At 34.3% G+C, this 26390-nt stretch overlaps 1 protein-coding gene across 1 annotated transcript in view; it reads left to right on the plus strand.

Annotated features, from left to right (window-relative positions):
* LOC145677054 (facilitated trehalose transporter Tret1-like) overlaps positions 1–26390 on the plus strand; it is a 105207-nt gene that overhangs the window by 70580 nt on the left and 8237 nt on the right. Inside the window, exons 2-3 of the mRNA XM_081747742.1 lie at positions 1426–1546; positions 18709–18844. Coding sequence (XP_081603868.1) covers positions 1426–1546; positions 18709–18844 — 257 coding nt within the window. The remainder of the gene's footprint in view (positions 1–1425; positions 1547–18708; positions 18845–26390) is intronic.

Here is a 26390-nt window from a genome sequence, read left to right on the forward strand (position 1 = left end):
TACTATTACAGACGAAAATTAAATATAATTATTGTTCTTAGTATGGGTTAATAGTGGCTAAAATGAACAGCAATGCCGTATCAACGACATTAACTACGAGCGAATTGGGGTAGAAATTAAGCTTTTACACTATAATAGATCTTACAAGTAGATTCCCATCCTGAGGTAAAAATTCTCCTTTAAACGGGATAACTGACCCTAGCAACAAAGAATGACACTTAAGTTTTGGAATGGCAAAGAGAGGGGAGTAGGTGAGTTTCCTTTGATTGCCTATAAGCAGTAGCTTCTTTGGAATAAATAGACGAATTCGGGAGGGAATGGAAAACAAATTTAAACAAGGAATATCGTAGAAGTTGTATTATTACTCGCACTGTAACTGCGCCAGCTGCAAGCTTTATAAAAAAAATAAGATAGGCCTACTTTTTTTTAGTTTTCATTTTTAGCGTAATTTGATGAATTAACATCATAAAGTGGACTCTTTATTTTAATTGTTACTGAATACAAAAAGTACCGATGTATAATTATAACATACCGAAAGTATTAACCTAGGAATATAATTAGGTAAAATGTTTCTTTGTCGCTTTGATAGAGAAGCCGAAGTCAATCAACTTTGCAAAAATTCCTGCTGGAATAATTAACATATGGAAAGTACGGAAATTGAGTCAAACGCCTGTTATCGAACTCTGTTATCTTTAATTAGTTCGTGGTAATAATCTAAAAATAAAATAGCAGATACAAACTTGTACTTACACACGGTACAAGGAAATTACAGAACCTAATTCGCAACGTGTCAGAAGTTTTTTTTTTTCTTTCTTTTTAAGAGATTTCTACGATGAGATCCATACAACTTCTTCCTATAGAGTAGAGTCGCTTATCAGTTTGGCACATGAACCCAACGTCATATTTTCCTTATATATATATATACTGTATGTAACAGTGCTTTGGCATACGCGTGTGTATAGTTAAATCCTGAAAAAGGCGACAAAGGTCATTTTTATCATCAAAGGTCATGGGTACTTTGCAGACAGATTCTTTTTGCGACAAATAAAGCTAGCAAAAGTGTTTCTTGTGTTTGAGTAATGAGTCTCGTCGCCGAATTATTGTATTCTCTTCCTTCGCGTGTAGAAAAGGATGAAGTTTCGCGCGGGGCGTAAAAAGAAAATACTGAACCAATGAAACGATTGTTTGGTTTCGACTCCGAATATAAAAGAGGGAAGGTAGAGTGATAAGATACACACATCGTATTTTTATAGTTGAGAGAGGAACTTAAGTGGTCTTGTTTAGTTGTTCTGGACAATAAGTTGGACTTGATAATATTACCGATACTTTGTTTGTTTAGTTTATACTACACATAGTTACAAGGTTTTAATACAAGAAATCTACAAATATTACATTTAAAAAGAACTATTCTCTTGTGTATTTAAGAGACGAAGCCAGTTGTGGCATGTTACCTCAAGAGAAGTCTCCACCTACAGTGATGAAGCCTGAAGTCCAACCACTTATCAAAAACTTCAAGCATGTGCAGTCGTCATCTTTGTTTCGACAGGTAAGTGTCTGCTTTATCATTAATGATTTTCTACAAAGATACAACCTAATTTCTAAAAGAGTAGCGTACGGTTTAATCAGAAGCCTTAGTCTTAACCATCTGTGAGATATCGCATCGTGTGATATATTATAGTTAAGTCCAAGGTCATTGAATTGAATTGAATCTTCTTATCGCAGGGTTAAACAGTTCATTACATTTATTATTTAAAATGATACATGTAACAGTCAAAAATACTTCGGAAGAAACTTACAGAGAACTGCTTAACATTTTATTATTTGCTAAAATTATAACGAATTGCCCACAACAAATTATTTTTATTATTATTTGTTGCCGTCATTATTTTAGACCGCATTGGTTGTCTGCTGTGTTTACTCTAATTTTTGGTTTCCAACATTGGTACCAAGCTGAAACTTTTCAAGTATCATTTTTGCCCTATAGACTTTTCACACTAATAATAAAAAGACACCACTAATGTTTTAAATATGCAATCAAATAATTCAGTAAGTTGGTTCAAAGCCTTTTTTTTTTTTTAACGACTTGGCTAAACCTCTTAATAACATGGATTGAATTCTATGAAGAATTTTTTGCTAAGTAAATTTGTGTCATCCGAAAAAAAAAAACTATAGGCCCATATTTAAGGAATAAGTCTTCTAAAAAAAGAATAAAATACAAGGTAATAGCCTCTTACATTCTGTTCCAGATCCAATTAAATGCTGAATGTTTTCAAAAATAAAGTATCTGTGAGCAGGTAATTACTAGAAATAGTCAGGATTGGTACAGTGAGAGCAGAACTACAAATTTGATAAATTATGGACAAAGTGGTGATGAAAACTTTTTTTTCTTTTGTTCAATTGAAATATAAACAAATTTATCTTTATATTACCGTTATTATTATTATTATTATTATTATTATTATTATTATTATTATTATTATTATTATTATTATTATTATTATTATTATTATTATTGTAATGCAATAGTGTTACTGTAAATAAGCTTAAATATACACAATTACGAAGCATTTTAATAGTGAAGGGGCAGAATTTCATCCTTTTTTGATTTTAGAAGTCTATATAGATACTGTGTGCTTGAGAGTCAAAATTGACTCGCTGCAACATTTTTGTTAATATTGCCTCCTCCTTTAGTAGTAATAAAATAATGTATCAGCTTTTCACATAGAAAGCGGTCAACGAGAATCATCAAATTTTGTATAGAGATAGATCTTCATCAGAGCTAATCACGTACAAATCCCGTTTTTTTTTTTTTTTCAATTTTCGGCTCAGAGGAGTCGGATTTGGAGCTGAGCTGAAAGTGTATGCACTTTTCGTTTCTGTTTTTAAGGATGCCTTGCTTGTATGCAGCCAACTTTACGTTTTCGTTATGCGAATTTACATAAAGCAGATGATAAATAATCGGCCAATATATTTCTTTTTGGATCAAAAGATCCAATATATTTCAATCAAAAGTGTTGTTATACGCCTTATATCTGGAGAACTACATACAGTGTAGCGAAACCCAAACTATTACTTAACTCACTCAGTACGATGTGCTTATTCTGTAGAAAATACGAAAATTTGATTTAAGGGTCGTTCAAAAAATTATGTCGGCCCTGATCCAAAAATTAATTTTGGCCAAGATCGCAATCTTGTGACCCAATTCTGATTTTCCTAATTCTTCTTTATGTAAGTTTTGAAGTAAGGCGATGGGTGTTTACTCTTTTCTTTTATCCAGTTCTGAATTAAAACCCAGTAACGATAGGTGCTTACAGCTAGTAAACGATCAAATAATAATAATAATAATAATAATAATAATAATAATAATAATAATAATAATAATAATAATAATAAAAGATTGGAAGATGGTGTCTCCAGAAATGGTAATTACGGGTATTTGAGTGGTATTGTCGGTATTCTATGATTCAAAATCTATACTGAACCAAACATTCTACTTCGAGTATTTTTTTTAAAGAGGTTTTGAGCCACTAAACTCAGAAATAATTACAAGAGTCCATATGTCTCGTGAAAATGAAAGACCAATATCATAGTCAGGATATATCTAGAGAGCAATTGACTAGAAAACTTTCATTTACCACAAAATTTGTCTTCATACGTACGTACACATTGTATAATATATTCCTCACGCTCGCCTGAGGCTGCGCCACTGAGTACTGGCACACATGTTCGTAGATTTTTTTTTTCCGTATAGTACAGTATGTACTATTTTGTTTCACACACTGTCGCAATCGGTGAGACAGCTGCATGATCCTATTTTTTTAAAAACATGATAACGTGCTAAATGATGAGCTATTTCAGAGGTCTTACGCACGTTTGGAGTGAACTAAAAGCCAGTTTGGCAGAAGGAAGAATTTTTTCCCTAGCTTTCTAATGAACTTTTGACTCACAATATTTACAGTAATTGGCCTAGGGCACGAAGCTCAGTGGTAGACAACTTACTTCTGGTGCGTGGGGCCCTGGTACGAACCCCAGCCAAATAAATTTATGGTGGACATCATCGTGTGCATCGGTTTTCTAGGTCTCTCTCCCGTCTCATCCCACATTGTCGTTTCACCAATTCTTCCATCATCGTTCATTTTCCTCCATCACCCTAACCCTTCTCCATTAGCCTAAAAGGTATAATTGTGGGACGTTAAACTGAAAAAATTTAATTACATTTCACAGTAACATAACTCGAATTTCAAGCAGTGGCAGCCCTTGAGGAAAGTTACAACGATAACAATTTAAATGCTATCGCTACAATCCAGGTCCATAGCCAGGAAAGAGCTAGAGCGGGCAGTGTCCGCCTTGAATTAATTTTTTCGCTTTCGCTCTAAAATAGAACGTTGGAGAGAATTTGTCATTGCCCTCTCAGTCCTCCCTCGTCCTAACAAGAACGTCCTTGTAAGAAATCGTGCTGGTTTGTTACAAGCTAAGAGAAGAAAGTTTCAGAAAACTGTAGACAAAAATTAATATATTATGTAAGCTTTTTTTCTTTTACTTTCTTTCGATTAAAGTTTTGGTATTGTGACTTCTCTGAAGAGCACCCATTGTTTTGAAAAGATGGGTGTGATGAAACTTTGCCAAATGACAAGTCGAATCAACCGGTGCAGTCTATGCATTTTTTAAATTAATGTGTTTCGTTCGTGTTTAGAACATTTTAACGTTTCAGAATATGCTTCTGATAATGCATGATTTTGAAGTGTGCGAGGGTAATTCTACGAGGATAGTTCTATTTTTTAAACTTCCATTAAGCGACCAGAGGAGAACCACATGAGATGCCGAAACGCGGATAAACCAAATCTGTTCATTGTAGGTCATACATACCCTAAACCAAAAGCCAGACTGCCGTTCAATCATTGTAGAGTGGCGAGCATCTAAACATGTCGAGTTGAATCGAAGCGCCCTCCAAGTGTGAACTGTATGATGTAATTCGATTTCTGTAGACGAATGCTGCGTTATCTGAAATCCAAAGATTAGGCAGCTCAGAAACTGCATTCTATCCCTTCCACGAACTACATGATCCACGCATTCATCAGTGTCGCCTTCCGCCACAGATTTCCAATTCCACTCTCGGCTGCCTCGTAAGTCCTTCTTTAAACTCTCTATAGTATTTGTACACACAGCAGTCACTTATAAAGTTCCCGTCACAATCCTTAATCATTCAACGATGAATTGCGGCTGTATTCTGCCCTTTCCCCAGGAGTAATTGAATTATACACGCAGTTCACACTTGGCGGGTCTTATGAATCAACTCGATATGTTTAGATACTCTCTAGGGATGCTCACGAGACAAGATTTCAGGCTGTATCGTCTTGAAAATGTACTGTGAAAGTGATGTCTTGATTCGAAAAATGTATATTTCTCTATTGGAAGAGCTGTGTCTCGACTCAAACTTTGTCAAGAAAATTCTGTCTCGTCTCGTGTGCATCCTCAATGTTCTCTATTTCACAACCATTCAACAGCAGAGTCTACCTTTTGGTACGAGGGATATGCTATCTCCAGTGAACAAAGTTAACTTATCCACGTTTCACCATCTCATGTAGTTATCCTCTGGTTGCTTAACGAAGGTTCACAGAAAAGTCCTTGCAATTCCAGGTTCATAGAGCAAAATTTCAGCACCTATCTCTGGAATTAAACTGAGTTTTGTGAATATTGTCTTTCTTTGAGAAATACCGGTGCATTGGGAACTAAGGCTGACATCTAATAGCAATTAGCACGCCTTTAATTGTTTTATGGGACCTCTTTAGGGTCTAAAATAGGTGAGAAATTCGGTAAATAGGAAAGGTAATATGGGATATTTCAATCAAGATGCTCTAATTTCTGCTGGTTCTGAAAATAAACTTGGTGGTTTATTGTTGTCTTTAGAGAAAGCCAAATTGCAGATGCTTTGTATCTGTTACTGCTTCCAAGTCAATCCAATTAAAAACAGTAGGCCTACATGTTAGCATTCTGATGTCGTGTGATAGGATTATTTTCAAAGATCATTACCACTTACTCATCATTAATCACTGCAGGCCTTTCAGATCAAAGCTACCACTTCCAAACGATCGAACTGTTTACGAACATTACGACTGCAGTCAGCACACATTCTCTAAATTATTGAGCATATTTATCCTTAAAAGTATAGCAATATATTTTAGAGCAATATAGTTTAGTGAAGTGTTATCAATTTGAAAGACACTAAATGAATCTAAAATTTGATTTGCGTTCAAGTTCTTGCCACTTCTACTTTTCTGGACGTTATAACCAAACTATCAGAAGTAGCTACTTGTTCTTGGCAAGGGAAGAAATAAAAACAAACAAAGTCTGAAACGCATGCATAATTATTCTAAATGAAAAGTGGAAATACCAAATTTCACGTCTCTAATTTAAAGGAATTCCGAGATTGGACATGTTATTATAATAATTGGAAGCACAATTTCCTAGTGGTACTTTATGTGATACCACTCTCTCTCTCTTACGAACTCTCAAAATTTCATTGACCTCCGCGTTGATCAAAACAGTTCTTCTTTTACATATATATATATATATATATATATATATATATATATATATATATATATATATACAAACAACAAAAGAATAAATAAAAGGTATAGAAAATTTTCAAACATTCCATTTTAAAATATCCGGAACTGTTCTGATTTCCCAAACGAAATCGTATATATTACACTACATAATAAACTTCAAGAAATATTTTAATATAACGCGTTTGAAACAGTGTTGCGTTCAAAATTTCAATGCTCTCCCGCTGGCAATCATCAAAACCTCAGACCACGTGTACCAAAAACGTATGATGATATTTTAATATGTTCACTAGTGCAGCATTATTAATAGTTGCAGTGACATACAGTTTCGATTCAATATTAATTTGAATATCATTTTGTATTAAATAATACTGTATATTAAATATTTAATTAATGTAACTACAAATATTGAAATAATTAAAACGTGTCTGAAATGCGGGTTGATCATTTCTACATTTATTTATTTATTCTTAATTTGTAATGAAAAACACATGTTTTGTAAGTACAAAATGTCTTTTTAATTGTATGTGGATAGCAAAGGTATTTTGTAGTAGAAGATTTTGTTTTTCATTATAGACTAATAGATATGTTTAAAGATATTGAGACATGTGATCAAGCAGTGGCGTACGTAAAGGAGAGTGTCGGGGTTTAAAACCCCCTTGAGCAAGATATAATGGAAAAATAAACATAACTATACATGTACAGTTAGCGACCGTTTGATAAAATTATTTTCGTAAATAACTTCAGAATAAAAGGACTATTTGAGTACAGTTTTCAGTAAATTAAAAAGAATGTAATTTTCTGTTCGTTCCAGCCCGTCTACCGTTATTTCCAAAATAACTTTTACAAACGGAAAAAACTTTTGTCGATGATTGTACAAAAATCACACTTGTCAATCATATGAGTTTATGGTCCCTCAATGAAATTCTGCGTACACAACTGTAGTTAAGATTCCCTCGCATTTTCATAGCAGTCAGAATTACAAAGATAAAAGGTAAAATTTCATTTATATACAGTAGAGCGTCGGTTATCCGAAGTAATTGGGGGACATGGGTGTTCGGAAAACTGGTTTGTTCGGATAATCGAACTGTACATGTTTATTTGCCAAAAAGAAGTACTGTACAGTAAATTTATTCATAAAAACAGGCATCTCTTTAAGTATTACAAAGTAACGTACAAAGGCAACTTTAGTAGGAATATATAGTATGTGGTACAGTTTATTAAACAAAAATATGTACATATTACATACGCATTTTGCATGAATAATACACACAGTACACAAAATTAACGTTTTAAAAAATCATTTATTTTGGTCTGTCTAAGCAAGCCTACAAGCTTACGAGCAGCTAAGTCACGTACTTTTTTCATTACAGATAACTTAAAGTGGACGGTGGGGTGGGAGAGTAACAGGTGCGAGCGAGTACATAGTTCGGTTAAGCGGTCGTTCGGTTGACCGACGTTCGGATAATCGACGCTCTACTGTATATATATATATATATATATATATATATATATATATATATATATATATATATATATATATATATATATATATATAAAAATAAAGAATCAAAATTTGTTTAACGTAAAATTGTCCTGTTCCAATAAAACAGCAACCCACTTGGAACTATGCCACTCAACCGAATATATTTGGTTTTTACGTCGTATGCGGAAATATCGTACGTAGCTTATTTACTAATAGAAATCGCGCGTTATGTAATATACTGGATGTATGTGCTCTGCCTTTCTTCTTTTTCAAATAGTTTGTTTATTGGCAGCCATTCAAAACAGCTCTCTCTCTTATGTGCTACAACAAAACATGACAATGCGATGGCCAAAGTTTGAAGTCATCTTAATCATGATTCTGCAGATAATAGGACAATAAGATTCAAAAATTAACAAAGACGTGTAATATAATTAAATAGAAGGGTGTGTACTTTATAGTTATAACTACTTTGTCATGTTCCGGTGGATTATAATACTGCGGGCATAGTTCAAGGATTGTGATGAAGGCATTTTTTTAAAAATATTATCCAGTCAGGCATATTGTAATTATTAAAGGGTATCATAATTATTATGCCATTACTAACACGGTTTTTTACACAACTTGAAAACTGGCATTCACTACACTATTCCGCTTACCTTTTCGTCTTAGCAATTACCTACTTCAATAACTTCAATTCACATATCTTCTTTGGTCTACGATCACAAATTATTTTTTCTCAGATCGACGTATAACGAGCATTTGCCCGCTTTTTAATTACTAGTGACAATTTTGTTCTTAACTCTACTTAAAAAAAAAAAAAAAAAAAAAAAACCAGATAGTTATCAAAATAATGCAAACAGTATAACAAAATGTGCCTTGCTTGCTTAATACGGCATTGGATTTACCTGTAGCCTGTAACTTGTATTGTTCGCGAAGTCAAGGCACTTAACTCGTGGAAGATTCTTCATGATTGTTTCGTTTAATTGCGTTATAATGAAATTGAAAATCTTCTCCGGACACGCTGTACGATCCTTGATCCTGGAAGTTCAATAAATTCATGTCAGGTGGTTAAACAAGTCAGGGGAGGTACTGATATAGTGATGGGTAAATTCCCGGGAATATATTTTTCGGGAATATTTCTGGGAAGATTCCCAAAATGGGAATTTATCCGGGAATTTATGTAGAATCAGATAGAAAATTGCATTCTATTACTATATTATGATTTCAAAGTTGAATTAATTTTTATGTAACAGCATATTATTACTGTTGTCCACAGAGGATTCTTTAAAATGTATATTCTGAACGGTACTATGTTACTTCATTAACACTTTATTATATTTAGAGAGTACGCATAAATGTATATTTATTTACAATATGTTCTATCAATTAAATGTGTGAAAAAATTATATAGTAAGACCTAATACTTTTAAACCACTAAACAGTTTAAATTTATATGTAAGTGGATTTGCTCAACTTGACTCTATTACTGATATTATAAACACATTAAATTTATAAATGTTATAAACCAATTACATTGGGTAAATGCTACAAGATACATGTCTCACCAATTTATCAACATTTGCGCATACGGATTTATGTTCACAAAATTTTCAAGATACTTACTTATCTTTATATTTTAGCACGTAACATTGCCATACACGACCTTTCATTCCACCTATTTCTCGAAATTCCATACGTTAATTCACATGTAAAAGAAGTCCGAGTACCTACCTCTTCAGAAATTCGAGTCAGAGAGAGGAGACAGACCGACGTCTATTACTAATGGTGCTTCAGGGTTTATTAATAGTACTTCATCTCTATTTCTACATAATTCTAAATTACTTTACAAAATGGTTCCTTTTCATCATTTGTAAATTAGTAGTTTGCTAATTTTGGCTGTTCTTTAGCATTGGGGCCCAGCTTTTGCACCTACTTTTTTGCGATATTCTATTCCGATGCGGTTGTTTTATGGTTTCATACGTTAAATTACGCTACCAACATTAAATTCAGATAGCATTGCAGAGCGAGCGTTAGCGGATGAGGGCGGGTTAGAGCCCCGCATGGCACGTTGTTTTCTATCTTCGTTACCAACAATTCACTTTCTTTTCTCACATAAATCACTTTCACTTCCACTTACCTTTCCGTTTTGTATAAATCCCCTACTGTCCTAAAAAAAAAAATATGTTCGATACTTTCTTGACTACTTGAACATCACTATCAACTCATTTCTTCCGTAAATCATCCTATTTTTTGCTAGTTTTGGCCCCCCAATACTAAACAATTACCTTACTTTTTAGTGCAAATGGAAATGGAACTTAAAAACTCATATTATTAGTTATATAAAGTACCGTCAAATAATTTTAAATTTTTTAACCTCCAAATTCTTTAAAACCTAGAAGTAAATCATAATATATTAAAATAAAGTAATTAGTCATATGGTTCTTATAATTTGGAACATAAAGTAGAGAAATGGAAATAAATTCCTTCTCGGGAATTTATAGGCCAAGGAAAAACCCGGGAATATTCCCATTTTTTAAAATTCCTTCCCACCGGGAATATTCCCACTGCCCATCACTATACTGATATCCATAGCGATGTTCCTCAAATTTATCGTCAGTAGGTCTAGCTGTACTATATTATTAGCACGTTGTCATCCTGGAAGATTATCATTGTTAGAGAACAACATCCATATCATAAGAAGCATCTCAACACCTAAAATATTCACATATCAGTACAGTGGCGTCTCGTGACGTAACTTTCCAGTAGTTTATAACCGTTAGAAAATATAATTGGGGGGCACGGTGGCTCAGTGGTAGAGCGCTTACCTCTGGTGTATGGGGTCGCTGGATCGATCCCCGACCAAGTAAGTTTGTGATGGACTACATCGTGTGCGTGGGTTCTTTCAGGGCCCTCCCACTTTCTCATTCCACCAGTTCTTCCATCATCGCTCACTTGCTTTAATCATAGTTTCCCTTAACCTAACAGGCATAATCATGGGACGTTAAACTGAAAGATGAAAGAAAATATAATTTCTATCCTCGGTTACTACTAGTACTTTTAATATTCTAGATAAACGAAATAATAAAAACAATTGAAGTAACAATATGAAACCCATTCTCTTGGTCTTTTGGGCAATAAACTTTTCTATACCTTTGTCTGAAGTCTAGTACGTTCTTTATAATCTTCTTTCTACAGCGTGTCATTATGGAAGCATATCATAGCCAATTTAGCAAGACAATTCTGAGTTATGGCATGGTATGCCTCCATAATGCGACAAAAAGCATCTTTGGGTTTCTGAAGTGGTCATCGGAATAGTAAATACGATTTTCAAGAGCTTCGTTGTGGACTGAAAGGTTCATAAAGCCCCAAATATCTTTCTACGGATTCACCATCAGTTTCATAACGATACACTAACACTATCTGAATTATACTCAAAATATTTGTTGTCTCATATGCTTGTATTGCATGAATGCTGCTTTATGTTCACGGAATACATGCAGCACGCAATACAATAAGTTATTGTGCAGGGATCTCCAGGGAGGACAGGAGAGGGCAGGAGGAGCAATAGTCTCTTCGTGAGTTTGAGATATACATATATTTTAATATGTTGTGTATATGTTGAGAACCCTGCCGGCTCCAATCATAATCTGAAATGACGCTGCCGTTGTTCAGCTGTCCTTACGGAGGTTTTATCCATGTATTTGTATTAGTGCATCAAGAAAACATTCCACGATTGATTATTATGTATTTGCGTCTTATGTCAGCAGCAAGCTATATAGGATGAGACTTAAAATTTAAAAGTGGAATTTGAACCACTGTAGTGCGTTCGATATTCTTCCATCGGGAATCAGACCCTTGCGTACTTAAGTCATAGTCATAGACCAGCGAAGAAAATAAAACACTTCATTGAAGTCCATCACACTTTCGGAAAACACCGAGAAAATCTAGATTGACAGATTCATATTGGACACACAGAGTAAATTCAAACCACCCAAAATTGGTGTAATTAACCAAAATTAAAATGTGACATTTTTCTTTCTACAAACTTATCTCTCTATATAAAGGAGGAAGTTTTGACTGATTGATCAACTCTCATGCCAAACCGCTAACGCTAGAAACTTGAAATCTGGACAGGGCATAAGATTTGTGACGTTCGACGGGGAATGAGGGAAAGAGGGAGGGGGGATTATAATCATAAAATGTCTATCTCTCGGAATTTCTGAGAGTTAAAATTTTGTATATCGACTTCTCATTTAAAATAATTAGATTCGTGTTTCAACGTTTTCAGATATTTGGCCTAGAATGGAAGAAAAGGGAATGAGAGGGAGTAGAGATTAAAATTATTACAATAAGATGCCCATATCTCAGAATCTCTTTACATTCACAATATTATATTGCTCGCCCAGGTCAAGTTTATTTCTACATTAAGATCTCTGGAAAATAATAACTTTTTGATTGAGATGGTAAAGGTATCAAATTTAAATAAAATTGAAGATAAGATTATAACCAAACTAGATATCGAAAGACCATATAATTTAGTAGTGTTAAATCAAATGAAGTCAAAGTTAAAAGATAAATGTTTTGAAATATGGAAGGGAAAGCAAAGTCAAGGGAAAGGTACCCAATATTTTCATAATGGCCTTATCTCTATTTGTTTTCTTTTTGACAATGAGGTTCTTCCGGATAACAGGTTTATAGACGCATTGAAAATCGTACTAACACTTGTGGTGTTAGGGTAGCTCTGGCTAGAGCTCAGCCAAATCTAAATGTTGAATTTGTACGCATTTGCAAGGGATTTGCAAGGGACTGATTGAGTCCATGGCCCATGTTTTGGGAAAATGTATTCAACATGGTAACCGCCGTATATTTAGACATAATCAAGTGGTTAACATCCTGGAGAAGCATTGTCAGATTAAGGGGTTTAGAATCGGCAAAGTGTTAGAATTAGATACCAGTAAAGGTAAACTGAAACCGGATCTCATAGTTGAAAATCTCACTCATAGATATATCCTTGATGTTACAATTCGATTTGAAGAAGGCAAGATGGAAGAGACAGCTTTATTAGAGAAAATTACTAAATATGAAGTTTTAAAGGAAAATTTAATGATAACAAGAAATTCAAGGTACCACCGGTAATTATTGGTTCCAGGGGAGCACACTGAGAAAGAAATTGTAGGTGGCGTACTTAAAAAGATAGATTACATGCGTAATTCCTGTAGTTTTTGGACTTAACGTACAGCAGACGTATAACTGAAAACGCATGTTTTATAATACTTTCTGTAAAATGTTCCATCTATACGTACTTTCTGTATGAAACAATGTAGACGGTCAGGATCTCACATACAAATGGACGTATATAACATATAGCTTACGAAGGTAACATAAGTATATACATGTGATATACCGAAAACTGTTAGATGTCAGACATCCTGCAACTGCATGATGTAACATCTAAGGGCAGTGCCTATGTAGCATGCGAATAACGTATGCTCTGTACTGATTTCTATAGTAAGCAAGAAGATACCGTATATTTGTACAATATACCGCTGTCCGGAGAACGGATTTTTCCCTGTACAATTAGTAAAAGTCCTTAAATTTTTTTTTGAAAGAATTTAATGTACCTAATTTATTCTCAAGCGTATTGCTGTACTAGCTCTGAAATCAAGTATTGGCATTCTTAACGCACATTTAGATTATACCAACTAATTTTATTAGTTTACGAATAATGATGATTTAGAAATTTTTAATGTAGTGTTGAGACGATTTTGTTTATATATAACAGAATGAAAGGCTTTTAATGAGTTTTGGTATTTTAATAATTGGTTTCTTGTTCATTATATTTATTTATTTCATTTTTATACTGGAGATGTTGGTTAAATAATTTTGTTATAATGTTGTTATAATAGTATTGTTGCTGAATGGTATTGCTTTATCTTTCATAACTTGGTTTGTGGTGTGCTTGATAATGTTTGTTAGTTATTGACTTGCCTGTTTTATTATTATTGGACTGTTAAATCTTTGTATTTTATTTAGGGTTACACAACTACAGGGTGCGGCACGTAAAACCGGCCCATAAAGTGAACACATAAAATGAAATGTAGTGTATTGAATATGATTAACTACAACACATAAATGAAATGTAATGTATTGAATATGACTACTCACCTTCACAGCAGGTGCTGAAAGTGTCCTCCGCCCACTTCAACACACATATGAGCACGATTGAGGAGATTCATATATACCCTTGTCAGTTCTTGTGTTGTAATGCTATTGGTGACATCCTGGATCCTGATCTTGAGTTCTTCAATTGTGTGTGGATTTGTTTCGTATACTCTTCCCTTTAACAGTCCCCATAAGTAAAAGTCACACGTGGACAAGTCTGGTGACCGAGGAGGCCACAAGCCTTTGCTGATTGTCCTCTCTGGTGTAAACATCTCATGCACAAGGGACAATGATGCATCTGATGTGTGGCATGTTGCACCGTCCTGCTGAAAGTAACATAACTGACGCTCCTCTTCGGTCAAGTGTGTATAAAACTCCTCCAGGATTCCCATATACACGTCACTGTTCACTGTCGTCTCAAAGAATATGAGCCCAATAACGCGTGTGGCGGAAATGGCACACCAAACACCAATCTTCTCATCATGCAAGGGTACCTGGTGGATTGCGTGTGGATTTTCTGTCGACCAATACCGGTTGTTTTGGGAATTTACGTACCCAGACAGGTGGAACCACGCCTCGTCACTCATGATGAGCATTAGTGGATCCAAGAAACCACTGGCAACATTGCTCAACAGCCATGAACAGAAATGCACCCTCTTCTGCAGGTCAGGCTCCTTCAGTTCTTGCACAATACTTATCCGGTACGGTTTTAACTTCAGTCCCTTAAAACACATCTGCAACTTCTCTCACTCGCATGAACCTGTCGACTCAATCTCCTGGTTGACTTTCGAGGACTTCTTGTCATTATCTCCTCACCTGCATCTTTAATTCAGGTGTGCAGACAGATGGTCGTCTGTTCCTGGGAGCATTTTGAACCGATCCTGCACGCTGCCATTTTTCAATCAATTCCTGAATGGTGCTTTTTGCTGGCACAGAACGTCCTGGAAATTTCTCCCGAAACAAATTTTGTTTTCACAAAAGATCCAGTGAGAATGAACCCTTCAACAATGGCAACACGCTCGGGTATCGAATACGGCATTATCACACACTGACACTCACCCGGCTTAACACAACGAGGCCTTTTTCTCAACTGGTTTCGACAAGTTTCACTGGCTGCGGCTGCACGTGACTGCTGCAGGTCACGTAAGTCGACCCGACCTCGACACGCCATCTCTTGGTAGGAAGGTAGATTATTTGAGTGTTGCCAAAAACACAATATACCAGAATATTACGACGGGCCGGTTTTACGTGCCGCACCCTGTATAAGTATTAAAAGGTTGTATGATAAGTGTTGTAACAGAACTAACAGTCAGAAAGAAGGTAGAACGGGATAGAAGGGGAACTGAATAGAGTTATACATAAATCTATCACGTAGATTTCTGTTACGAAGTACCATTGTATTTTACTATTGTTTGTGTATATACAATGTGTGTTAGTGCAAAGTGTGAATTGATTTTTAAAACTGAATAAAGATAAGAGGGGGGTCAAAGTGGTTCCTAAGATGCTTAAATTTTTACCAGCTCTGGGAAACCCCTTTGGGCCTTTATGTTAGAGATATGAAATTCGGTATTTGCACTTCTCATTTAAAATGATTAGATACGTTATTTCAGTGATTTTTCATATTTGACCTAGAAAAGAAGAAAAGAGGGTGGACAGAAAAAGCGATGGGGATTACAATTACTATAATAAGATTCCATAATTCATAGAAATATAATACCTGCAATGAGGTTAATGAAATATTTGGCGCACCCATACCAGTTCATTTTAACGTATTGTTAATGCGTTTCTTATAGTTATGTTTCTTTACTATTTCACCCCAGGGGCGGATCCAGGGGGAAGTGATCGGGGCGATCGCCCCCCCCCCAGAAGAGGAAACTTTCTTATGTTATATATATAAATAAAACCCATTCCAAAGTTTGGAGCCCTGTTTCCGCCCCTGTTTCACCCAAATGTCATAAGTTAATTACACCGGTTCAGGTTCACCTGCGAATCTTCGCCAAATAAAGACAAATATTTTAATTTCATAATCTGTCAGCCATTTATTGTTTTGGTAAAATCAGCTTTAAACTTTCGACGATGAGTACGCCTTTTACTTTTCACTTACTGATGGTAGTAATTAACTTTGGCTTATGAGGTCCTAACTTCTCTCCAGTATCGGGCTGGCCAAGTTGAGGACCCTTGGCACTGGTCCTTAAAGCTCCCATATATATACTCCCATAATAGATTTTCCAGAGGAGAACCTGGAAAGGGAAGTTGAGTAGTATATATGAACAGTGTACCTATGAGACAACAGGTGAAAGCGAATAAGCGCAAGGGCCCGTTACGGACTAGAGGGAGCCTTTGCTAAGTACGAAGTTTCATTGTCTCACAGGGCCGTATTGATATGAGCAAGCGGGGTCCGAGAAGACTTTGTCGGAAAGACGAACTTAGGCTTCCTCAACCTTCTTGGTAAGAAGACTTAAGAAAGCATTTGCGATTGCAAAAATTCGACCAAGGCCTACAAGTCCTGCGTCTCGTGATCCCTGCGAGGCCTGTACAAAATATTCAACATATTATTCTAATTTATTTATTAACGACAGAACAACACATAAATAATAATTATTATATTTATTTGGAATATAATATTCAGGCTGTTAAACGATGAGTTATTGATATACCTCAGGGGGTCCGTGACAGCAGAAAGGTAACAAATGGAATCGAAGATAATAAACATGTTGGGCTATGCAGTACTTTCTTTTATGTCCCCCCCCCCAAATTTTTCATGTCAGAGACGCCACTGGTATGGAGAGAGTATTTTAGAAAAAGTTAAAGCTAGGAACCCATGTAGACGACATATTAAACATCAACAAATATATTGTATATTTATAAATCAATCACTACCGTATACTACCACGAGAGACATTTTCAATATTGCCACTTTGAAATGCATTAGGAGAATCATGTCTCAGCGCATCAAATACAATCTGTAAGTTGAAGTAACTTAGGAAGAAAACAAACACTACAATGCACAGTGTTCCAGCTGAACGCATGTTACTGCAAGTGTTTCATTTTGCATGTGATAAAGCAAAATCTTGAAATAGGAAAATTAGTTCCAAAATTTTCTCACATTCAGTTTATTCATGCAGGAAAGATATATCCGGAAAGGTATATCATGCAGGAGTAATATATATCAATACAGTGGCATATTTACGATTTTGTTTCAGGGGGCTTTGCCTGAAAATGTGAAAATTCTGCAAGATATTTCATATACCTTACTATAATGAGTAAGATTTCGGGAGGGGTTTAAGCCCGGAAGCCTCCCCTAAATACGCCACTATATATATATATATATATATATATATATATATATATATATATATATATATATATATATATATATATATAGATAGATAGATAGATAGATAGATAGATAGATAGATAGATAAAATGCAATTTTATCCTGTGTTGAGACTCTTGGGAAAAGGTTTCTAATCTTCCCATCCCCTTAGTATCTATTTCCCGTTTGCTTATTTTCAATATAAGAAATTGATACAATAAGAATTACAGGAAATCAGTTAATGGGAGTTGTCAACAATGCAAAATCCTGCGGTACTTCCGCAACAGATTTTATAGAGGGAATTTGGCTACGGACATATAATTTGAAGTACTCACCAATTACCTCTATAAAAAATGTTGTGGAAGTACCGCAGGATTCTGAAACATGGATATTTGGATAGGGCACATAGTAGTTCCTAAGTGAAGTCTTGACCTGACTGCGGTAGCTTCCATAGCTTTGGAGCTATGGATATTTAAATTCATTTTTTTCATGATTTCGGCAGCCTATAGCTCCGAAAGGAAGCATTTGTGTACCCAAGTTGGTCTATACTTTTTTTTTTTTGTTTTGTTTTATCGTGGTGTCAGGAATCACCTCCCAAACGTTGTCGGTGTTGTTTTGAAATACCCTGTATAATTAGCAACTCTAATGATCAATATAAGATAGGATCAATGACTTCTATAAAATCACTCGAAATTAAATGTATATCGAGCCTAGAAAGCAGAAAGGTGCTAAGCGCCGTTCTCCTTGATTTCCAACTAAGCGCATATCCTGACTACCCATTTCATGCTTAATGTTGTGCAGAAAGGAGACAAGGGGCAGGAGACAATATGAAAGGTCTGCAGTGAAAACTGAATTCTATTGAAGAAAGAAAGAATCGGAATTAATTAGTTTCATTCGTTTTTATTCATCTGAGAAATTTGCATTATGGCGCTTAGCACCTTTCTGCTTTCTGGGGGCGATATGTTGAACCTATTGATATTGATTATATATATACTCGAAAGAATTAGAGACCTTCCAATTCTGTATTAACACATTAAACTAAAAAAGAGAAAAAGTGAAAACATTGGTCCAATTACATATAAAACGTAACTTTTTATTCATATTTATCATATTATACAAAATAGAATTAATCTAATATACTTTACGATTTAATTACTGAAGTTGTCTATTTGTAGGTTGTGGCTGCCACGGGTCCTGTACTGGCTGGAATAAGCTTTGGCATGACAGTAGGGTACTCTGCAGTGGCACTGCCCCAGTTAAGGCATCCAAATAGTACTATACCAATTAACACAGAAGAGGCCTCATGGGTTGGTAAGTATATGATAAACGTTGGTTATTGAAAATAAAAAATAATAAAAAAAAAGTTTCAAAATTTAATTCTTTGTTAAAGACTTAGTTTAAAAGCTAAAAGAATGGAAAATTTTGTTGGCAAAAAAATCTGAAAGTAACTGATATTAAAATAATTTATTAATGGCAAAAAATGGAAATAACATTCATCTGTAATAAAAATCATATCTGGTGTCCTAAAGAGCATATGATTGTCAACACTTTAACCTTGATATTTCATTCCAATGCTTGTATCAATATCAAAGGATAAGCAAGGTAGGAGTAGGTGATCATGAGAAGGCTCATGAGGACAAGATCTACCTAGATGGTAGGTGGTCAAATAAGAATACCAAACGAGAAAAAAGAAAAAAAAATCAAATCTTTAACATCCCACGCATATGGACTTAGACTAAAGGAGGCGGTTGGTTAATGAAAGCGAATGATTCACGAAACTAAAGTGAAGGTCTTCAGTGAAGTGTTGGCAATGATGGGCTTAAAGGGTGAACTTTTTATGGATTTTATACTTGTTTTCCATTGGATAATATAGTTCAACATAATGTCAAACTATTATTTAAGCAACATTGATCAATATTGAACTTGACATCTGAGTTTTATCTGAGAATTGATAAAAATCAAAGAAATTCAAACGATTTGTAACATTCTATATTATTTTTATTATTATAAATTAATTAATAATACGATGTGATTTCATGACCTGATTTCGGTAAATGTTTTGATAAACCCGAAATAGGAGTACTGTTTCTAGTATCCGGTATATGCTTTTTAACACTTATTGCACGAAAGGTTTCAAGCAATACTTTTTCCCACCGCGTTATATTTTATTTTTTCAATGTTTATTTTGACCTTATACTAAGCTGAAAATTATATAAACTTCAGTGAAAATTATAAATCACCATCCATATTTGTTTTAAATGTGTTTACAATTTGAATATACATGACAAATAAATGTACACCCAAAACTTTTAAATTTGTTTCTTTAAAAAAAAAATCAAATAATATACTAATCAAAGCTAATCACTTAAATTTATGATTAGACTTTTAACTAAACAAGTTCCTAGCAAGGAACGAATGAAATCATATTCCACAAGAAACAGAACTATATAGCTAAATCAGATTTTGTGTGAAAAATTCCCATTTGACTAGTACTTTACAAGAGACCATCTTTTAATCCCCTTATCTCCCACTCCAAGAATTTCCACAATTTAGTCATTATTAGCGAAGTTTCAGAAGTTTTCCCTGGTTCTCCAGTTTCTAAATTGATTTACATTAACTTCAATTGGACCCATATTGATTAGGACTTCTTAGCTTCATGTGCGAACATAGATGTTTCGGTGTTGGCTCAATATCATGAATCAGTTGGATAGTTCAATGTAGAAAGCCAGAAATGACAGCTGTAGAACCGATGTATTGATGTGCATACTTCCTAACAAAAAGCTGTCTGTTCATTTATCGCCCTTTTTGGGTTGTAAAGCCAGGGGATAAAGAATGTCCTCCAAAAATTTTTCTTTGCCTACAATATTACAACACATATTTAAAAATATAGATATACTAATGCATAAAGGAGGTAACGCTGGAAAATGAAGTGTAGTTTCTTTATTCTTGAAGTTATTTATTCTTATTAAACGTTTACATCTTTGCCTCAAAAGCTGCACTTCTGTTCAGTAATTGAAGGGTATGGTCGAAAAAGTTGATAATCCACAGGAACTAAATTGCTGAGTAAAAAGTAATTAAAGTTCTAAATTAGTGTACAAAATTGTATCTTCCAATCACCTGCTCGAATTTCCCTTTTCAATTGATCATCATTCTAACAATTTGGTGTGGTTAAATAGTTAATAAATATTACGGTATGTTAATTAGTTTGAGAGAAAGAACATCAGATATGTTTCGTAACTTAAGAATGATATTAATTGATGTTTGATGCTTAAGAGGAATATTTTCTTTAGTTATGAATACTGTTAGTTTTGAGATAGATATTTCAGAAGATAATACATGGTTACTTAGAATATCCAAATAATAGAAATACAGGTTGTTGAAATCTCGCTAGTACAAAGGTTGTTCAGTCTACATTTGGCCAATTTCGACTTACCTAAAAATTTAGAAGAATCCATGGCGCCAGGTCCGTAAGTGCTCGATGTGTTTAACTTGGTTCCTAACAATAGCCCGACAGCGCAATTTACACTGTAATAGGCTTCTCTGAAGAACTAGGAGGGGCATCTTGTCCCATTCCCTTTGCACAGCTTTCCAAAGTCCTTCCACAGTTGTCACACGCCGTTTTTTCAAAGCCCGCTTCAGCAATCCAAATCCACAATAGTACATAGGGCTTGCATCTGGAGATTTAACAGGTACCTCATTGAAAGGTATCACCTGTATACCACTTGCTTCCTCCATCTCCCTGTAGAATGCGAGGGACGATCGTGAGGTATGTGATGAGGCCTTGCCCATGTGAATGCGCAGCAGATTGGCGCAATTTCCGTACATTGTTGAAATCTCATACCCGTAGATCGGCCGCATGATCTGCTCTTGAAAACACTGCGAATTTATTTTGCAGTTCTTCGCCACCCTACGAATCTTAAGTTTACCTCGGTAACAGTAGCCAGTAACGACCATGAACCATTTTGGGAAGGATTCTTTACAGACACGGACCCACCTTCTGAAGTTCTTGGCGCCTTTCTCTCGGTACATGATTGCTCTCGGTTTGCCGCAGTCGAAAAGGTAAATAAATGCTTCATCGAGCGTTACGACGTACATCCACATTTGTTTTATCAGATGTCGTTCGTACAGCTTCCGGGCGTTACACTTTCGTTCCTTTTGGTGGGCATCCGTGTGAATATGGCCGCGAGCTTTCATGAATTTTTCCAGCTTGAGTTGATGGTGTAACGTCAGGCTCACAGTCCCCAAAGACACGTCAGGACGATTAGCCATGCACCTTTGTGTTGGCGGATTTTCTTGCATTGCCATTTTGCAAAGTTTCCTCTGGATGGTTGAGGTGGGTTTGGTGCATTCCCGCTTCCTAGGCAATTTTGTTGGTGATCCAAATGGTGGAGCTTCGTTGCCCTTGTAATTTTTAATAACATTTTTTATTCAACTTAAACTGATGTTGCAACCATTCTTATTGCACTGTTTTCTAATGACAGAAACACTATAGTGGGCGTCATAAAGGGCCGCAACATAGCCGTCCCAAAACCGGCTTAGTTTCGCGGCATTTTAGTCACAGAGCGGAAACCCACAAACTTGGAAACAAATTTAACACAACACTCACAACAATGGACCTGTTTTGTGCGTTATTGTCGTCCGCGCAGGAAAACAACTCCGTTCTCAGGAAGCCACTGCACAACACTGCAGAACGCCACGAGCCAGGTCGGGTGAGCCCATTCTGCCCGGGATGGGGAAGGAACGAAATCGGCCAAACGTAGGCTGAACAACCTCTGTAATTGAAAAGAATAGGTTAGATGCATCTATCTATTTACATTATTGATACAAAGCTTCATTTAATTAAACAAAAGCATTGATAGAAACAGAATTTTGATTTGAATGAATTAAGCCTGTCTAGGAGGAAAATCTCCATGCACATGAACTTATTGTATATTGTCTCTTTACATAACTGATAATCAAAGGTTTTTACTTACAGTACAAAAGAGGAGTTAGAAACTATGTTGACCATGATGCTGACTTTGTATTGAAAATTAATCAATCTACAAGTCTGATAATACTGACAATTCTGCTACTTCAGATTATTCTGACGCTTCTAACCCTTATTTGCTTTGCGATCAGGTTATATATTTTTCAGTCTTGGCCTTTCACCTGTATGATTTTTCTGTTTGTTTCTATATTTCGATGTTTTCCACTTTCATTTCTCTGATTTCACTTCCTTGAAAGTGCATTTGCTTTTTTTCTTGCAGAAACTAAGCCTTTTGCTTTACTTTCAATAAAAATGTTAATATGCATAGATATTGTTTTTAGCATTATATTACAGATATATAAAAGATTAGAATGATAATTATCAAGTTTCTCAATTACATCCTTTGATTAACGTTTACTTTTGGTGAATTTTTTTTTAGTAAAAAAAATATCGAAAGTGAACGAAAACTAATGAATAGAAATGAAGATTGTTAAGCAAACATTGTTAAACTCTGGTTAAGCTCTTAATATATTAGCACAAAATCCTTCCTGCCCACAAAAGATATATTCTTGTTCATGTTCTTATATTCTGATTTTTCATATACGTAGTAAAAAGAATAAGTATTTAGCAGGAAGAATGTGTCTACATTTAACAGTCAGAGAGTATCTCATTTCATTTGTCATGATGGTTACCTTCTTCATGAACAGCAACAGTCATTTACATAGTTCAGTAGAGTCATATCTATAAATGTGCAATTTTAACATACTCATAAGTTAATAGGTTTAATCTATACTAAATTTTGGAAATTGGATAAAATAATCCTTATACGTGTAACTTATTTTTGTATGATAATTTTTAACATCATTATTAAATTTAAGATATTTCGTTGTATGGAAGATTATCAACAATTTTTCTTGACTGCTCTAACAAACAGATTTGTAGAAAAAAATAAATTTAAACATACGAAATATAAAAACAAGAATTTTAAGAATGATCAAAAAAATGGATCAAAAGATTGCAATCTTGGCCAAGAATTTTGGGAATGATCCAAAAAATGCATAAAAAGATTTCAAACTTGGCCAATAATTAGTTTTTGGATCAAGGACCGCAAAATTTTTGAACGGGCCCCTAAATCGTGTTTTCATACTTTTTTGTTTGTTTGTTTACGGAATAAGCACATCATACTGAGTAAATTGTTTATTTTGGTTTGACTACACTATATGTAGTTCTCAAAATATGGGGCGTAGAATAAAATGTTTGATTGCATGAAATATATTGAATTTTTTGAATCAGGGGCCATAAAATTTTTGAACGACCCCTAAATCGATTTTTCGTACTTTTTTTTAACGGAATAAGCACAGCATACTGAGTAAATTGTTAGTTTTGGTTTGGGTACACTACATGTAGTTCTCTAGATATAAGGCCTAGAAGAAAATTTTTGCCTGAAATATATTGGATCATTTGATCCAATAAATATTTTGAATATAAATATAAATAATCAAAAAGGAAATATGTTAATTGATACCAACAAATGCTTCATTATAAAAATATCTTGAAAATTTGGAACTACAGAGCAGAAGGTTCAGTTCTCAAGGAAGTATGTATTGACTAGATCAGTCTTCTGGATACTTTCGTCAAAGAGACATTAAACAAACCAACCAGTGGCGGATCTGGTCCAGGGCCAAGGGGCCTAGGCCTCCACTTTTTTGAGTGGAAAAAATAATTTAAGATATTATTTACATATTTTTGAAACTTTATAGTAAACTCATAATATATTTATCATAGTTTGGGTTTGGCCTGCTCCCCCGTTTTTACCGTCTAGATCCGTCACTGAAACTAACATAAACTGTTTTGAAAATATCTCTTTGTTAATCTCTAACATAACCTCGTTTACAATGTTAATCAACATAGTAATGCAATATATTATTTAAATTTCTACTTATTATTTTACTTATTTGTTTGTTCCCAAATTACTCCATTCCCATCGAGGCCAGTAAAGTACTGCATTATTAATTATGGTATTTTTAAATACTATTAAAGTAACATGCCCTTCATGATATACAAATTAACTAGCGTCTAGTACAATCATCTGAAAATATATATAATTTAACTTTGATTTACAGTGTATTCAATGGAAATCCGAGAGCAATTATTCAATATCGTATTATTTGCAAGTAATCTTTCAGAAACCACTAAATATTACAGTTGAACGGAAAGTGCATACTAAATCAGTATACAGATAAAATTACCAATTGTAAAACTAAATTACCAGAAATGGTAACCTTAATGAAAAGGTACTATACTTTAAAATTTTATAGTAGTGATAGGCAATTTATAATCCATTGAGAGCCAGAACCAAATTAAAATCACACTTAGAGCTCAGACAAATTAAAAATAAATAGAGAAATAAAAATAAATGTCAAATGATAGGAACTTAACATATGTTCATGTATTTTGATAATTTGTTTCTGTTCTATGTATTCTATTTTTTTTTTTTTTTTTTTTTCGTATTGAGTCCAATTACGAATGCTTAAAAGTAACTCTATGATATTTACATCTTTTCTAAAAATCGCCCCGGAACCAATGGTCTTACCTACATCAGAATCAGCTTAGTATTCAAAAGATTAGAGAAAATATTTTATTAAAACAAGACACACCGACCCGACTTCGATTCCCAGCGGGAGCTCATGTGGTTCGGATTCCACGTTAATCAGTAGGTTCCGTCTCATATAGCCTTGCTGTTGAAAGGGACTTTAAACTCAAAATCAACTCAAGTAAAACGAGACACAATAAAGTTTCAGTAGATAATGAAAGTTCAGGATCTTGCTTACTAAAAATTGATTCTTTCATTTTTTCCATTAAGAGGGGAAAGTGAATCTAAATCAGTATTCGGAAGAAAAATCTATATTCATTTTTAGTTTTTCCCGTGATTTTTCTATCTCCTGAAATAAGATAATCATTAATTTTGCATTGATAATGTGCGTGTGTTTGTTGCAAAATATTGCTAATAATAATAATAATAATAATAATAATAATAATAATAATAATAATAATAAAAGACAGAATTTCATTAAGTCATTAAAATATTCTATAATTTATGTGTATCACTTTCTTTTCGTTTGTCCTACTTAAACACAAACACATCTCGCACTTTTATTCTCTCTTCCGGTTTCAGTTCTTGATCAATATAGTAACTATTCAAGTATATTAAAACAATTTCTCAAATTTGTAGAACACTCTTTTCACAGGAGCATTCCATTCAATTCCAGTATAATAAGAAAGATACTTCAGATACACAATAATTATAGAAAGCAATGGCCATTGTTATTTTTAAAAATAAATCTTAACGCGAGGTGAAACATTGGTCGAAATACTGTACAGAAAATATTCATACGAAGTTGTGTAGCAGTTTTTCTTCTTTAAATGATAATTTCTTGTCAAATACAACAAGAGAAAAAGGGGAAAGGAGCTATATATACACCAAGGTATAACACTTGAACGTAAAGTGCTATATTTCTAGAATGCAATATGGAATTTAAATAATACTAATGTAAATTTAAAAGAAGTGACTCGGTGTTTTTTTTTTTTAAAAAGTAAATTAAACAATTACAGTTATTGACATCTTATTTTTTACATATCCTGGAAATCGTAACGGTATTCACAGAATACACAGTCTACTGATTCATTTTCACGTTGGTTAAATGCTTTTCACTCGGAACGGTTTAGCCTTTCAGATTTTAAAATGTATTCAGAAATGCTGCTTAAAACCTAAAATTTTCGTACGTGTGAATGGTGTTGTATAGAGAAAAGGAGAAAGTAAACAATTACAGAATAAAAGAACTTTTACTTGTAGTTCCAGATTTCCATTACATTCCGCATTATTTGCATTCA

The sequence above is a fragment of the Thermobia domestica genome, unplaced genomic scaffold (assembly GCF_964235325.1).
Source record: "Thermobia domestica unplaced genomic scaffold, izTheDome1.hap1.1 HAP1_SCAFFOLD_574, whole genome shotgun sequence".
Lineage (NCBI taxonomy): Eukaryota > Metazoa > Arthropoda > Insecta > Zygentoma > Lepismatidae > Thermobia > Thermobia domestica.